Here is a 15,634-nt window from a genome sequence, read left to right on the forward strand (position 1 = left end):
GTATTCGGACAAGTAAATTGCCAAACTCACTTGTCCATGGACAAGTACTCTCTAAAAACTTTTTCTCACACTGGCCAATATAAAAAAACGTGCATAACATTATATAGTATAATAAAATGTGATTTAAAACAACAATGAGCAACATTGTCAAAAAACACAACNAATGTTGACTTTAACAGATCATAAAGCGCTGATTTCCTATGTGCAGGATTTAAAAATATAGATTATTCAACAGGGATCAGACGGGTCCTAATGTATACGGTAGTAGATTAAAAACAAAACAATTCTTATGAAAGTTTATTATTGGCCAATATCAAAAAACGTGCATAACATTATATAGTATAGTAAAATGTGATTTAAAACAACAATGAGCAACATTGTCAAAAAACACAACAACGTATAGAAATGGGATTTCTGTCACTGATAACTGTCACTCTTTTTTTTAAATGTTGAGTCTTTCCTTGTTTTAGGTTGGAGTATTTCACACATTTGTATCTCTTTTTTTTTTATTCTCTGGTTTCTTTACTTTGTGTTAAAGCACTTTGAGCTACAACTCTAGGGTGCTAAATTAATACAGTTTAAAAACAATAGCATTTTTATAGTGTTTGTTGGTTTGTAGCCTTTATTTAACCAGGTGAAAGCCCCAAGGGTGACCTGCAGCACATTGGTTACACATGTAACAAATCTATTTACAGTGACAGGTACCATGAGTATCAAACAGCATGTCACCCAGCCGAGTTTTAAAATGATGCAGGGGAACCAAAGTGCTCAGTTTTAAACATGTTTGCAGACTGTTCCAAGTTAGTGGAGCTGCACAACTAAAAGCTTTCTTCCCTAAGACAGTCCTACTTGGCACATTTAATAAAACCACATCATAAGTAAGATGTTTTTTATGGGTTTTTGGTAATGCACTGTGTCCATCTTTAATGAGGGGCTGTTTTTTGTCTCCAGGTGACATCAGTCAGAAGACGACATGGCATCGAGTGTCCATATTCAAACCAGGTCTGAGAGACGTGGCCTACCAGCACGTGAAGAAAGGGTACGACTGGTTACTTATTTTTTATTTAAGTTATCTTACTTTTTTAATATTATACCGTACAGCAAGCCGAAGGGGGGTTCTACAATGTGATGTCTGCAACACTGCTTCTCTAAGAGTGATACTCTATTCTAAAATGTATTTTTCCAGCGTCCTACATACAAATTTAGTTTCGCCTTGTAAAGAACAGCAGCTGTGGTTACATTTATCTGAGGGTACAGAAGATTCCTGTGGTTTAGTTTCATAACAGAAATACAGACTGAAAAACCTCCGTACAAAGATAATCTCTTGCAGGATGATCCACTGTAGGCCTTTGCTTACACAGCTGCTGGTTTCTGTCAGCGAGGAATCTAGAAATGTTTTGCATGAAATTGTAAAACCTTCATTTTGCAGATGGACAGCAGTGGAATGATATAAATGTGTTTCAGTGAGAGATTCTTTCGTGAAATATTCCTGTTTGGAAACCATTGCAGGCAGTTTTTTTAGATTTTATGTTTTCACATCGTTGTAATGATATTTCTTTTTGTTTGTCAGATATATAAATTACATTTCAAAGAGTAAAGTTAAATATAACCAAACAGAGTTTCCGTTAGCCGGTAATTACCGGACTATGACCGGTAAAATATGCTGAAGACCGGCAAATCTAAATCTCTCCGGTTTAAATAATTTCCCCTCAATACCGCATCAGTTGCGCCACTTCTGTGACAGACAAGAGTACATTCTAATGTCTAACATTTAATGTGGAGAAAGAGATTTATCCTCCTGAAGCGGAAATGTTGACCCCTCATGTAAACAAATGCATAATGCTGCGCTATACTTTGCCGCCACACCCGTTGCCAAGCAACGCTTATTGTTTAGGTGCCAGCAGGCAGTTATATCATTAGCCAGAACTAACTAGATCTGATCGATATGGACATAAACGCGAGAGAAGTCTAATCGGACGTGGGAGAGAGATCAGATCAGATCAGCTGCTGCTGACAGAGACACGCAGCTCTGCATGATCACCTGCAGCTCTACAGGATGCAGCTCTATGATCACCTGCAGCTCTACATGATCACCTGCAGCTCTACATGATGCAGCTCTATGATCACCTGCAGCTCTATGATCACCTGCAGCTCTACATGATGCAGCTCTATGATCACCTGCAGCTCTACATGATGCAGCTCTATGATCACCTGCAGCTCTACATGATCACCTGCAGCTCTACATGATGCAGCTCTATGATCACCTGCAGCTCTACATGATGCAGCTCTATGATCACCTGCAGCTCTACATGATGCAGCTCTATGATCACCTGCAGCTCTACATGATGCAGCTCTACATGATCACCTGCAGCTCTACATGATGCAGCTCTATGATCACCTGCAGCTCTACATGATGCAGCTCTATGATCACCTGCAGCTCTATGATCACCTGCAGCTCTACATGATGCAGCTCTATGATCACCTGCAGCTCTACATGATCACCTGCAGCTCTACATGATGCAGCTCTATGATCACCTGCAGCTCTACATGATGCAGCTCTATGATCACCTGCAGCTCCACATGATGCAGCTCTGTCCGCTGTAAAGGACCAGTGAGCAGAGCAAAACACACTTCAAGTTAGAACTAACACACTTAGCTATTTTATCTACCTCTGGAACCAGTTATTATAAACTAGTTATAAATATGTTTATTCTTTACTCTCGGCCCGGGTCACTCATTACTGGATCAGTGAGCCGCATGAGACACAGACGGGCAGTCAGGAGAGGGAGGGAGGAAAAGAGAGGCTCGGTTTATTATCCAAAGTTACTGTACACTTTTGAATAATGTAGTTAATCTACTATAATTAGTTTTTTTTAATATAGTTGTTATCAATTTGTTTTAAAGCTCAATAAATAACAAAGAAGACCTTTGACCGCCACTTTTCTCATTTTGTCCGGAAGATTGAAACTCTAACGGACATGTTGGCCGACAAAAAAAAGATCTAACAGAAACTCTGTAACCAAGAACAGATTTTCCCATCTGGCCTTTTTATACATTAACAGTCTAACATTGATATTCAGGAAACTTGAATATTGACATATTGATATTGTCGTATAAAATGTAGGGCTGTCAGTCGATTACAATATTTAATCGCGGTTAATCGCATGATTGTCCATAGTTAATCGCAAATTAATCGCACATTTTCTATCTGCTCTAAATGTACCTTACAGGAATATTTTTCAAGTTTTTAATACTCTTATCAACATGAGTGGAAAAATATGCTTTATGCAAATGTTTGTTTATTATCATTTGAACAATGACAAATATTCTCCTGAATATTCTCAACACAAGAACCTGGAACCTCTCTCTCTCTCTCTCTTACACTCTCTCCCAACCCTGTGTACTTTTTTGCACTGAGCCAGTTGCTCAAACAGACAAGCCTGTTTACAGTTGTCGGCGAAATGCCGCTCCTCTGTCTTCATAACAGTCAAAGCATGAGACTGAAGTTCCCACTGTGGGTCAAAATAATGCGCTGTGATGTGCAGTCGACGCGATCCGAATGATCTAACGCAGCCCCTCGTCCTCCACAATGTTAAGCTGTAGGCACCCATTTAGCTATCGCTGTTGTTGTCCAGGCGTCTCCCTGGCAAACTTTCAAGCGGGCGGGAGCGGGGCTGTCAGCATCAGCTGTGTGCTTGGCTTGCTGTTGAAAACACCTTTTTTTGTATCCATATCTCTCGCTAGAATCTCCCACCATCCAACTAACATCAACGTCAAACCTTTGGGCTCTGAAACTACGGGGCGGACCGAGGACAAATAAACATGCGTTTATCGCGCGTTAAAATAATTAGTGGCGTCAATTTATTTTGTTTCAGTTGAAGTTAACACGTTATTAACGCCTTAACTTGACAGCCCTAATAAAATGTAATTTGAGGTAGTTAGAGTATTTATTTTTATAGCATGCATATAGTTGACACTTTAGTCCAAAGTGGATGATTTCTCTGTGGAGTTTTACTTTTTACTCGATGTGAAGGTCTAAAACTGAACTAAAGTGTTACGTTTTTAATTTTGTTGGGATTGTTTTTCATTATAACATTTTTTTGAGCAATAGACTAGTAATATGTTTAGGTCATTTCCGGTTAGAGTTTCATTCCAGTTTGAGGTTTTAGATACAAGCCCCTTATTTCGGTGCCCTGCCTTTTTTTTTTTTAGCAAAGTGTTATTTCCAAGTGCAAGATGGTAAAAATAAATCTGCCATCACTATATACTTCTGCCAAACCTGACCTCGGAAAAGATTTACCTTTTATGCAACTGATCGGGACATTCTCTTTCAGATCCAGGATCCTGGTGGAGGGGAAACTGGACTACGGAGAATACGTGGACAAGAACCAAGTCAGACGCCAGGCCACCACCATCATCGCAGGTATGGAACAAACGGATATAAAGTCCTTGTATTGGTTAATATGTTGGCCATTTTTCCTAGCCTACATATAACGTTGCACAGCTTTTAAAGTGTATGCTGCATAATCAAATGCATTACGATCACCTCTATTAAAATGTCTTCTACATGTTTGTTAAAGCATTTATTTCAACATATTTTTCTCGTTGTAAATAATGGTTGTCTACACATTCTTATTAACCTCGTTTTTTTGGGCCAAAAATACAACATCACGTTCATATTGCAATGAATTGTGGGGTAATAAATCAGAGTTACCTTGTTAAATATGCACTCTGGAAATCTGCAGAAAGTGCAGGATTTGGATTAATTCTTTGTTAAAGTGATGTCATTTAACACTTGATGTCGGAAGTAACTGTTTGATAAAAGTCAGATCTTATAAGTTCAAATTTTAGAAATGTAAATGTGGGTTTAAAAGTCTGAATTAACTGTTCAACGTGAAGGCTGCAGACAATTTTACATTTTTAGGGAAATTCTTCTAATGTCGGATTTGTTTAGAAAACTGATTTGTTTCCCTTTTTCAGACAACATCGTCTTTCTGAGTGACAACGTTCGAGAAAAATCATGAAGCCCTTTCCTCTTTGTCTCCACCCAACAAGACAAATTCTTATTTTTATTCTCTTGTTTATACAAAAATAAGATTGGGAACCTGAAGTTAACAAAGTAAAGGATATACTGCGACACTCGCATCATTGACTGTGGCGCCTCCTGCTGACTTTAAAGCATCAAGACAAGCAGAAAGAACCCACCTGTGAAGTACAAAAGACACACTGATTATTATTTCATTGTGCTACCTGTACAATAATGTTACAAGGATACATCTCAGGCCCTGTTTGATGTGTGAGATAGTGTTGAAATAATAGTTAAAGAGGTGAAAATACACTGAAAAAAGTACAAGAGGTTGTAAAAGTTGTCACACTTTTAAGAGCAACTCTCACTCACGTTTAGGATCATAGACCCAAGGAATGATTATTTTTGCATTAGTTAATACAACATCTCTTCAGCCTCAATGTTATTGGTTATTTAAACAAAGTAAAGCATTTGTTGTACTGGTCTGACTTGTCTCTGTGTTATATGTATTTCTTGCACTTCTCTTTATGCAAATCTCTTGTGAAAGAAGGTGGTTTAACTGGACAGAAATATGCGGATGATTGAAACTCTTTAGAGTAAGAAAAGAAAGAGACCAGCATGCAGGAAACGCATTCAATTCAATTAGCTATTTTCTTCCCGTCCTCCTGCATTTTGTTTTTGTGTTGATAACCCTGAATAGGGCATTAAAACAGAACATTGTTTGATTTTTATGTTCTGTCTACTCCTGTTTTCTGCTTTGTCACTTTTTTTGTCAGTTGTTATTTCTCATCGGTTTGTCATTTCCTCCCCAGGCTGAGACTGATTCTATCATGTCAATACTGTTGGTTAATTTCCATGTAATGGTTGCTATAATACACCTTTTTTTTCAAAAATATTTTTGTCTTAACATTTTGTTCATTTTCACTCATGATTTAATTTCACTGTGTTAATAACTGCTCATAAATTCACTTTTAATGCGCTTTATAGAGGTGAACAAGTAAAACATAAGCATTCTAAACAAACTATCAAAAAATCAATAATAGAATAATTAAAGTTGAAATAACGTATACAAACAATTACATATTCAAATATATAAGAACATTTAACCATATTTCTCTAGTGGATGCTCGCTGGCTCCCTGACAGTGGGGGCGGTTTGAAGCTAAAGGTATTCTTGGCTAAAAACGATTGGTTGCAGGTTTTCTCAAAGTCTTTACTGATTAGCTGCGCTACTTGTCAGTTAAAGGCCAGGAAGGCTGTAAAAATGATCTGATTGGTCAGGAAGCTTGATATGGGCGGGACCATGAGTTGTTTAGAAACCAGTTTTTAAAAAGCTGCGTGAGACCGGAATAGGTTGAGTGCATTTAAAAATAAAAGCACAAAACTTGTAAATTACAGGATTTAGGGTAAAAATAAAATGATATAACCAATATATACACATAGTTTCTTTCTTTATAATTTCAAATTTTATTATTTTCTACTGTTATCAAAACTTTATATTGCATCGAACTTCAATTTACTTTATGAATAGTGATCGTTTTATTTTGAAATCCATTACCGGAAATGATAGGCCTAGTTCGTTATTTTAGCTATTTGATGCAAGTGCCATAAACAGCTGGAACAATTGAGTCACTTCACATTTTACCATGGACTATATATATATATATATATATATTTGTTCTCTTCGTTTAATCAACGATGTATTACATTGCATTTACATTAAAAGACGCTCTCACTTTTTCTGATTCCTTGAATGTTTTGTGCTATTCTCATTTTATTTCTCCGTTTCTGTGTGACTCCGCCCATCCACATTCCTGTGTGTCTGGGCTGTGAAGAGGAGGAAAAGAGAAAAGTAGAGGGGCTGCAGAAAGAGATGGGATGATAAACAACAACACTTCTGTCTGACTGCTGCAACTTTCTCACACATTTACCCCAAAGTTTAACCCAACGAGACGTGTTTCTAATTCATTTATTTCACAAGTTGTCGGGACCTTTTTTCTTTGGCGGAGTTGGAGCTTTCGACTTGACTACATTTGCAACTAAGCCCCGCTGCTGTTTTCACTGCTTTTTCACCTGCAAAAACACCAACAAACCCCGCAGAAGTGCAGAGGGAGTGTGTGTGGAGGAAACATGGAGATCCTGGATAGTAGTGAGCCGTTCCTGCACTGGGACCGGAACCTGAGTGAGCTGTCGGAGGCCGGGGAGATCGACTGTGGGCTCTACACCAATGTGAGTGATCGGAGAAATAATCACCTTTATCTCACTTTGATTGAGACGAGGTGGGAGGGAAATGGTTTTTGTGTGTGTGTGTGTGTGTGTGTGTGTGTGTGTGTGTGTGTGTGTGGAGACAAGGAAGGGTGCATCTGGGTTTATTGGGGATAAGATCCAGCTGGCTTGCATATCAGGAATCAGACACCACAGAGGTCTAAACTACACACACACACACACACACACACACACAGACACTCGCACTCTTCTAGGAAAACTTGCAGACAGGTAAAGACTTGTGAGGTAAAAGCTGTAAATGTACGTCCTTTTAAATGTCTCGAGGCTACAATTCCTGTCTGATTCCTATCAGAGTTAATCATGCTGCTATTTTCTGTAACAGGATTATTATGTTTGTTTGCTGTCCAAAAGTGAATGACGTGATGGAGAGGATAATGGCAAAAAAACAAACACAAAACACAAGTTCATTTTAAAGAGCAGCATCTGAACCTCAAGTACTGCACTTTATAACTTGACACTTCAACTCCACTGCATTTCAGATAGGCATATTGTATTTTTAACTGCTTTACATTAATATCATGTATGCTACACTGAAGTACAATACAACTAATACAAAAGTTTAAAAAAATGGCCCCAAAATAACAATCCCCAACAGGAAAAGCTCTGACAAGTAATGGTTTGTGATTAAAAAATAAATCGTATAATATTCTACATAGAATACAAAAACTGTTAAATGTGCCATTCTGCGTAACGCATACTTTTGATACTTTGAGTACATTTTCTTCTGTTCCTTTACCTCAGTATCATTTACGTGTAGTGTATCGATAGACTATGGTATTTCCACTTTCTGAAAGTCGTCTGTTTTGAAACGAAAGTTGCATTATGGGAAATGCAGGGTTTTTTACATCTTGACCTATATTAGGAGGATATTGATATTGAGCTGTGCCGCTTGGATTTTAACCTTTTATTTCAATATTATTCTTACTTTTAACAATGTTTATGTATGCACCAATGAACAGAGGCACATTCCGTGTGTTCTGATCCTCAGACCGAACATATGAATATAAATCTTTTTACCTGCAGCACACAAAGGCCAGGTTGTGTGGAGCAGCAGGACTAAGATGCTCTTGTTGAGTGAGGAGAATATTCTATATACATATAGGAGAGGCATGAACTGTATGTGTGTGTGTGTGGGAGAGAGGGGCTGCATGAGGACGGCAGTGTTTGAATGTGAGGCTCTTTGTTGGGTCACTCTCAGTTTCTCTCTCCGGGGGTTTGTTGACCTGAGATTCCTCACAACGACGTAAAGCCTCCCCTTCTGTGGGCAGCATGTGTGGGAATCAAACTTCTGCTTTTCCCTTCTCTACTTTACTTTATTTAAGTTCCCAGTTAGTTATGAGTAGTTTGAAGATCCTTTATTAAATAAAAAACACTAATAGTAATACTCAAAATGAAATAACTATCAATTTCTTAAACTATACTCAACTTTTTACTGTTGTGTTGTATACCTGTCTCGTTCCATTTCTGCTTGTTTTAATTGTTTTTTTCTTGGCTCTTTAATGACTGTTTATGAATGTCTTTAAATCTTAATGGTTTTATTTTTTAATTTTAAGGCACTTTGAGCTTCTATTTCTTACTTTTACAAGTCAATCCATTCTGCAAAATGAGTACTTCTACTAAAGTCAGAATAACTTGTGGTTACATTTTAGACTCTAATATGTACACATGCTGATTTACCAGCTTGGGAGTGTTCAATACAAGTTGGATTATGGGAGTGTTGGTTCTCTCACATTCCTTATGTCATGTCAACAGCAAATGATTGAATCACATAATAGATTTAGTCAATTGGGTATATAAAAGTATCCACAACAGTACACATTTTTGAAGTTTAACATTACACAAGTTAGCACCACAAATAGAGTCCACCTCCTCTGTGTCTTTACTCTGGTCAAATAGGGTTTTAATAATCAAGTTCTTCAGGTTTCTGATAATAACAAACGCTCAGTGTGGGGGTGGATCTTCGTCTTTCATCTCCATTCTTCTACAACTCAACAATCCTTTTTGACGTCATCCTGACTTAATAATGGACATGTCTTACGTGTTTCTGTGACGTGATGAAGATCCATTTTTAGAGAGGGCAACTTGAGGTGAAATCAACCACTTAATCAAAAATGACTACAGTTATTCTTTCAGAAACAAATCCAGATTAGAGGAAAGATTCTTCATGTTCTGCTTCAATAATTTTTTATATTTTGTAATCAGAGAATGATTTATGATTGAAATGATGTCGCTAATCATTGATGAGTTGATCAAAAAAGAAATTGAAATGATTTTTGGACTGACAAAACAGGATATTTAAAGAAATGTCTGATGTTTTTATAGACAAAATGATTAGTCTATATCTAGAAAACAATTTCTTTTGGAATTAAAATTCTGCATGTTCATAATTATTACACCTTAGAGACCCTGCTAGTCAGTTTTGTTTCAGTTCATGGTTTCGTCTTGCTGTTATGCTTTCTAAATACTTTGATGTATTGATGATTCAATCCTGAAAACAATAATTGTTTAATTATTTGTGATGCATTAAGGCACAGCTGGGAGATAAATGCTTGTTCTTAAATCTTGGCATTTGTTTCAGGACACTCGGATTCCCATTCAGGAATAAACGGAGTGGCTTTAAACATAAATGCTACTTCATGCACATACTTTTGCCTTTCAAAAAAGGAAAATTGGCATGTTGCTCAGCACATGGTGTACTCGTGGAGAGAGGAAGACACATGCAGATGTTTGCTCTGCACATGCTCCAGGGTTATATAACACTCAGCATACCTGCATAAAGACTCACCTGTTTCTTTGAATAAAACTCCAGCTGTAGTGCAGCACTGTTATTAATATACATTATGGCTTTGAAAGCTCAGGTACTGCACTTATGTACCATTTTGAGGTACTTGGACTTTACACCAGTACACATCTTTACTCCACAGCTTCACTTACTTTTCAGAGTACAGTAGTTCATCCACTTAATCTGCATCAGCTGGATAATGCATTGTCACAAAGTTGATAACAGGGCTGTTTGTCTGAGAAACCTGGGGACATTTTAGATTAACATTGTTCTCACAGGATAGTGAAACAACAGACATATGATGATCATATAGAAATAATGCATTGCTACAGAACTAAAAAACATCATATAAAGGAGTTCAAATGAGCACAACTTTAAACATTCCAGCAGTAGGAAGCATAATAAAAGTGTGAATAAAGTCAGAAGAATATCAGAGAATTACTTAAAGGTTAGAAATGTCCATAGTTATTGGAAAAATGTCCCATGTGTGACAAATATACAAAAATATGATCTTATATAAAGCATTCCTTGAGATCAAACCACCCAGAAGTAGTTCAAACCTTTTACCCAAACTTAACATTTTGAATGTGGTATTAGAACGTTGACTCAAGTAAAGGATCTGAATACACACACTTATTTCATTCAACAAGAACACACACACACACACACACACACACACACACACACACACACACACACACACACACACACACACACACACACACACACACACACACACACACTCATGGAGTCAAAGGTAAACATCTGGATCCACAGTGCACAGCCTGTTCTCCGTCGGGGCAGGGCATCCTGCTCTCCGGTGGCCTCACTCTGCCCCTCTATCACACACACACACACACACACACACACACACACACACACACACACACACACACACACACACACACACACACACACACACACACACACATACACACACACATACACACACACACACCAGCCATAGCTTGTATACAGATAATGAATAAATGATTGATTTTGATGATAATTTCACATGTAGTCACGTTTTATTGACCATCAGAGGTCAAGTGTCTCTGTTGTCTGTACCAGTGTGATATATTCAGTTCCTTTACTTCAGTAAAAGTACTGAGTAATTAGTTACATTCCGGTTTGAATGCCAGTTTTCTATATTGCAACTCGTATAACCTCTCAACCTTTAAGGCAGGTAGAGGGACACACCTGTGTATTATAATGCAGCACACACACACACACACTGTTTCCACTGCAGGCGTGGTGCCGGATCTTCAGGTCGGTTGACTAATCTGTGGCTGTGTGAGACAGTCAACATTCAATATTAAATTATCTAATTTAATATTGAATGTTGACTGTCTCACACAGCCACAGATTAGTCAACCGACCTGAAGATCCGGCACCACGCCTGCAGTGGAAACAGTGTGTGTGTGTGNTACTCTCATGCACACACACACACACACACACACACACACACACACACACACACACACACACACGTCATCAAGTACCATTAAACGAACACACACACACACACACACACACACACACACACACACACACACACACACACACACACACACACACACACACACACACACACACACGTCATCAAGTACCATTAAACGAACACACACACACACACACACACACACACACACACACACACACACACACACACACACACACACACACTAACACTGACCGGTCATCAAGTACCATTAAACGAACACACACACACACATCCAGCCGTGACTCAAGTAGTAGACTTTTTTAACTCTTCCAGCTCTCCCTTTGTGTTTTATTTTAATCATATTCCTCCAACACAAGCTGCTCCTTCTCGCTTTTTCATGTCCATCAACTTTAAATCCCTCATCATTCAGAAATGATCTTCTGTAAATCACATATTTTATGTCTTTAAGAAATCAAATCTTCTCTTGAGTGCTTTCAATGTGTTAATCCGGTTGTTTGCTGCAGGATTTCCCCCTAAAACTTGTATTGTCAAGCTCACTAAAGTCCTTATTTAATGATGGCCTCCTGCAGGATTCTGGGTAAAAACTGGGTCAATGCAAATCTTGTTACATACCCCATAGGGATCGTTTTAATCCCTGGAAAAGAGCAAACACTGTGGGGAACTTGTTACGGCGCGCCTCTCATCTTAATTCCTCCGTTTAAGCCGAGCTCTCTGAAGCGGATACTTGCCAAGGCATGCTTGAATGTCAAGAAACACACACACTCACACATATATGTTAGTGTTTGCGTGTGATTTGCCGTTAGTTTGGTGAGATAGCTGAAAGAAATCACCCAGACAACCGATTTCCTCTCTCCCAAATCATATCATTTGCCAAAAATGTACATACGACAAAAACACTACCCAGGCCTTAGCACCTTTTAAAACGCTTATATTCAAAGTAAAATAAAAAGGATTTCATTGATCACAATCTTAATTCGTGCAGAATTCTCCAAAATCAACTTTATTTTCTGACAAAAAAAGTTGGAAAGCATCAAACTCCAAATGCAAGTGCAAAAACCACATTAGGACTATGCTGCTAAATTGATTATTAAGTAAGACATTTGGTCTTCTTACTATTGTATGCAACACTTCGAAATTGAGTGATTAGTTGGGAGGAGAAGAAAAAACAAAGAAATAGAAAAATAAATGTCCAAAGACAAATATAAGGAGAACATTAAGACTTAAAGAGTCAAAAAGACACAAAGGGAAAGTTAGAGAGCAAAAGAATGACGAGTTATCATTCACAAAGAAAGAAGAGAAGGAGGTTAAATGGCAGACCAAAGAATGGGAGCAGTGGGGAACTTTGTGGCATTTTGGACAGGAGTCGACTCGTCTCCACTCTCACCCCGGAGGACAGACGGGTGAGGAGAGAGAGGGAAAGGGGGGGAGAAAGGTTAACTAGACAGGAGAGGTTTCTGTCCTAAACTAGCAATAATTGTACACGTTGAGACAGTATATGAGCTGCAACATCCGCAAAGAAAAACATCAAAGTGTGCACCTTACTGTTTAATAAGCAGGCTTTAAACACTTTGATGTTTTCAACTGCTAACAAGCCCCAAAAGCAATGATTCTGCAACTTTAAAGTCATGGATGTTTCTGTTTCTTGCCCCAAAACTATGAAATAGAACTCAAAATAAGAGATGGAATAAGTTAGCTGCATTTTCATTGAGCTGCAACTAAACTGCTTCCAGGCTGATTTGAGGGCAGGGAGTATATCTCCTTACTCACAGGGATATTAAGCCCACACCCTGCTAACCTCAAACACAAGCTCACACACATCCATTTAAAACCTTTTATGGAGCCTGAAGCTAAACCAGAGGGGGCAGACGGGGGGAGTCAGAATCAAGAGAGAGAGACAGACAGGGGAGCTACATTTAGCTGTGGCTCCTGCGGATTTTCCATAATGATCCCTCACACACTGATTACTACCTTCGCTTTGCTCTCAAACGGCCGCCGGCCTGCAGCACAAAACTTGAGGCCACTTTCAAAGTCAGCAGAAAAGTTGCATCAGTTCGGAGACAAACGTGTCCTTCATGAGTCCATGTGCACACCATGTGTAAATCTACGGTGCCAAAAGAGTTCAACAATGCAAGGTGGCTCCGATTAAAGCATCGTGAAGTGAATAAAGGCAATCAGACACAGATATTTGCTACATTTGCCAACATTTCTATGTGTAGAAGAAACTCAGAAGAAGCCTTAAGACCCTAATGGTGCATTTCCACTGCAGAGCCTTGCACGGCTTAGTACGGTATAGTTAGGCCTTGGTAGGCCAGGCTCACTTTATGCTGCGTTTCCATTACAGTTTAGGAACTGGGGCAGTAACTATAGTAACGCAGTGTAGGCGGAGCCGTGACGTCATCTTCAATGCGAAACACAAAACCAACATCAGCCGTTAGCTCTCAGAGCTCACAGCTCCTCATATCTGTTCAGAAACTAGACAAAACATTACATTGCATTTAGCTGACGCTTTTATCCAAAGCGACTTACAATAAGTGTGTTCGACCAACAAAATACAAACTTGAAGAAAACCGAATCATATAAGTACATCAGGTTTCATAGAGCTAAAACATTTCAAGTGCTACTCAACTGACTTCAGATAAACAAAAGTCATGGTGAATACAGTCGCTGGTTTATTTATGTCTGTAGGCCGTTGTTGTGAGTGTGGACGGTCGGAGCATATATTGCGTTAGCTTACCCAAGCTCCATTCAGAAAACACGCATTTTAAAAAGGTTTTTCGCCTGCCGTCTCTCTGCAGACTTGTCAAAGCATTAATTCATGGTTTTTACTAACCGGTATCAGTATGTTGTTATTTCGGCATCATTTTTGAAACGTGTATTACAATTAAATCACGGTAAAATATGTTCATTTTGTTGTAGTTGCCAGCGATTCTCTCACTAGTTTAGCATACTCAGCCCGGTTGTTGGCCCGGAAAGAACCTCGATTTTGGAGAGCCAGAAAACTGTGAAAAAGTACCCGCTAGCCGGAACTACGCCTAGTGGAAACGCAACCAAAAACGGACAGGGCACGGCACGCTTAAACCGCGCTGTAGTGGAAATGCTTGGACGAGATTAATTATGTTTTATAACCAATGAGGTAAGTAGGATAATATAAAAAAGAGTATTCAATGCTCTTTTAGGTGAGAAAGTAGTATTAAGAGCATTACCACCAAAAAGTTCTTGATCAACCGAGAATCTGAACATTAAAAATGAATTGAACTTTTGACGACGCACAAAAGAAAATGCAAAAATCTGTTCAAAAATCTTACGCACTGTTCAAATAGAGAAAATTTCTGCAGGATAGATCCGCGACAGCGCGTTAGGAGTAGCGGTAAGAGGATTTGAGAGCGTAATGGCGTAAAACGAACGTCACTAAGTGCGTTTGTGTGGGCATTAGCGATTAGTGTCTGTTAGCTAATAACGGAGTTTGTTGTGTGAGAGACAGAACGTTATTGACGAGAGTTCAAAGACGAGAGGACCCCACAGTGTAGGACGGCGACGTACACGAGAAGAGCGAGGAGGGATGTGTTCTGAGAGACCGGTCGCAACACTCGATGGCGCCGACCTCATGGTTTAGTCCAAGGCAAAGGTTGTAGAACCTAAGGTAACCATAGCAAATCTTAACAATCAAAGGCCAAGACGAATAGCTCAAGGATTCCTGTTGAGAGCGAGGGAGCGTCGTGTCACCGCCGACCGCTGTCGTTTGTTGGAGGCGCCATAAGGCTGCAGTGTGGCGTGTGGTTTGTTGTTCTCAACACTCGCTGTGCCGTCCGCCTCCGCGCTCGGGGGCCTTGCGTGCGAGAGGAGAGAGCGAGCGAGTCGGACTAGCCGACGTGCAGGAGCGCTGCCTACGAAAGGTTTAAGTTACTTGATGTAGCATAGAGTTATTGAGCACTATGGTGGAGTTGAGAGGAGGCTGTTGTGTAGTGTGCCAGGCTAGAGTAGCTGAGAAAACGGTGATAGGCTCGGTCGGGAACAATAGTGAAAACACCCAGAAGAGGGAAAGACATCGAGCAAAATATATGCCAAATAACGACCTA

General features: G+C 39.2%; 2 protein-coding genes across 2 annotated transcripts in view; both read left to right on the forward strand.

Moving 5' to 3' along the window:
* ssbp1 (single-stranded DNA binding protein 1) overlaps nt 1-5,921 on the forward strand; it is an 11,630-nt gene extending 5,709 nt beyond the window's left edge. The window contains exons 5-7 of the mRNA XM_010772305.1: nt 952-1,039; nt 4,335-4,423; nt 4,981-5,921. Coding sequence (XP_010770607.1) covers nt 952-1,039; nt 4,335-4,423; nt 4,981-5,024 — 221 coding nt within the window. The 3' untranslated portion in view covers nt 5,025-5,921. The remainder of the gene's footprint in view (nt 1-951; nt 1,040-4,334; nt 4,424-4,980) is intronic.
* An 844-nt stretch (nt 5,922-6,765) lies between these two features.
* Nucleotides 6,766-15,634, forward strand: part of creb3l2 (cAMP responsive element binding protein 3-like 2) — a gene marked incomplete at its 3' end in the record, with an annotated part of 19,589 nt that continues 10,720 nt past the window's right edge. Inside the window, exon 1 of the mRNA XM_010772308.1 lies at nt 6,766-7,254. Within this exon, the coding sequence (XP_010770610.1) occupies nt 7,156-7,254 (99 nt within the window). The remainder of the gene's footprint in view (nt 7,255-15,634) is intronic.

This window comes from Notothenia coriiceps, unplaced genomic scaffold, assembly GCF_000735185.1.
Source record: "Notothenia coriiceps isolate Sejong01 unplaced genomic scaffold, NC01 NC01_scaffold00011125, whole genome shotgun sequence".
Classification (NCBI taxonomy): domain Eukaryota; kingdom Metazoa; phylum Chordata; class Actinopteri; order Perciformes; family Nototheniidae; genus Notothenia; species Notothenia coriiceps.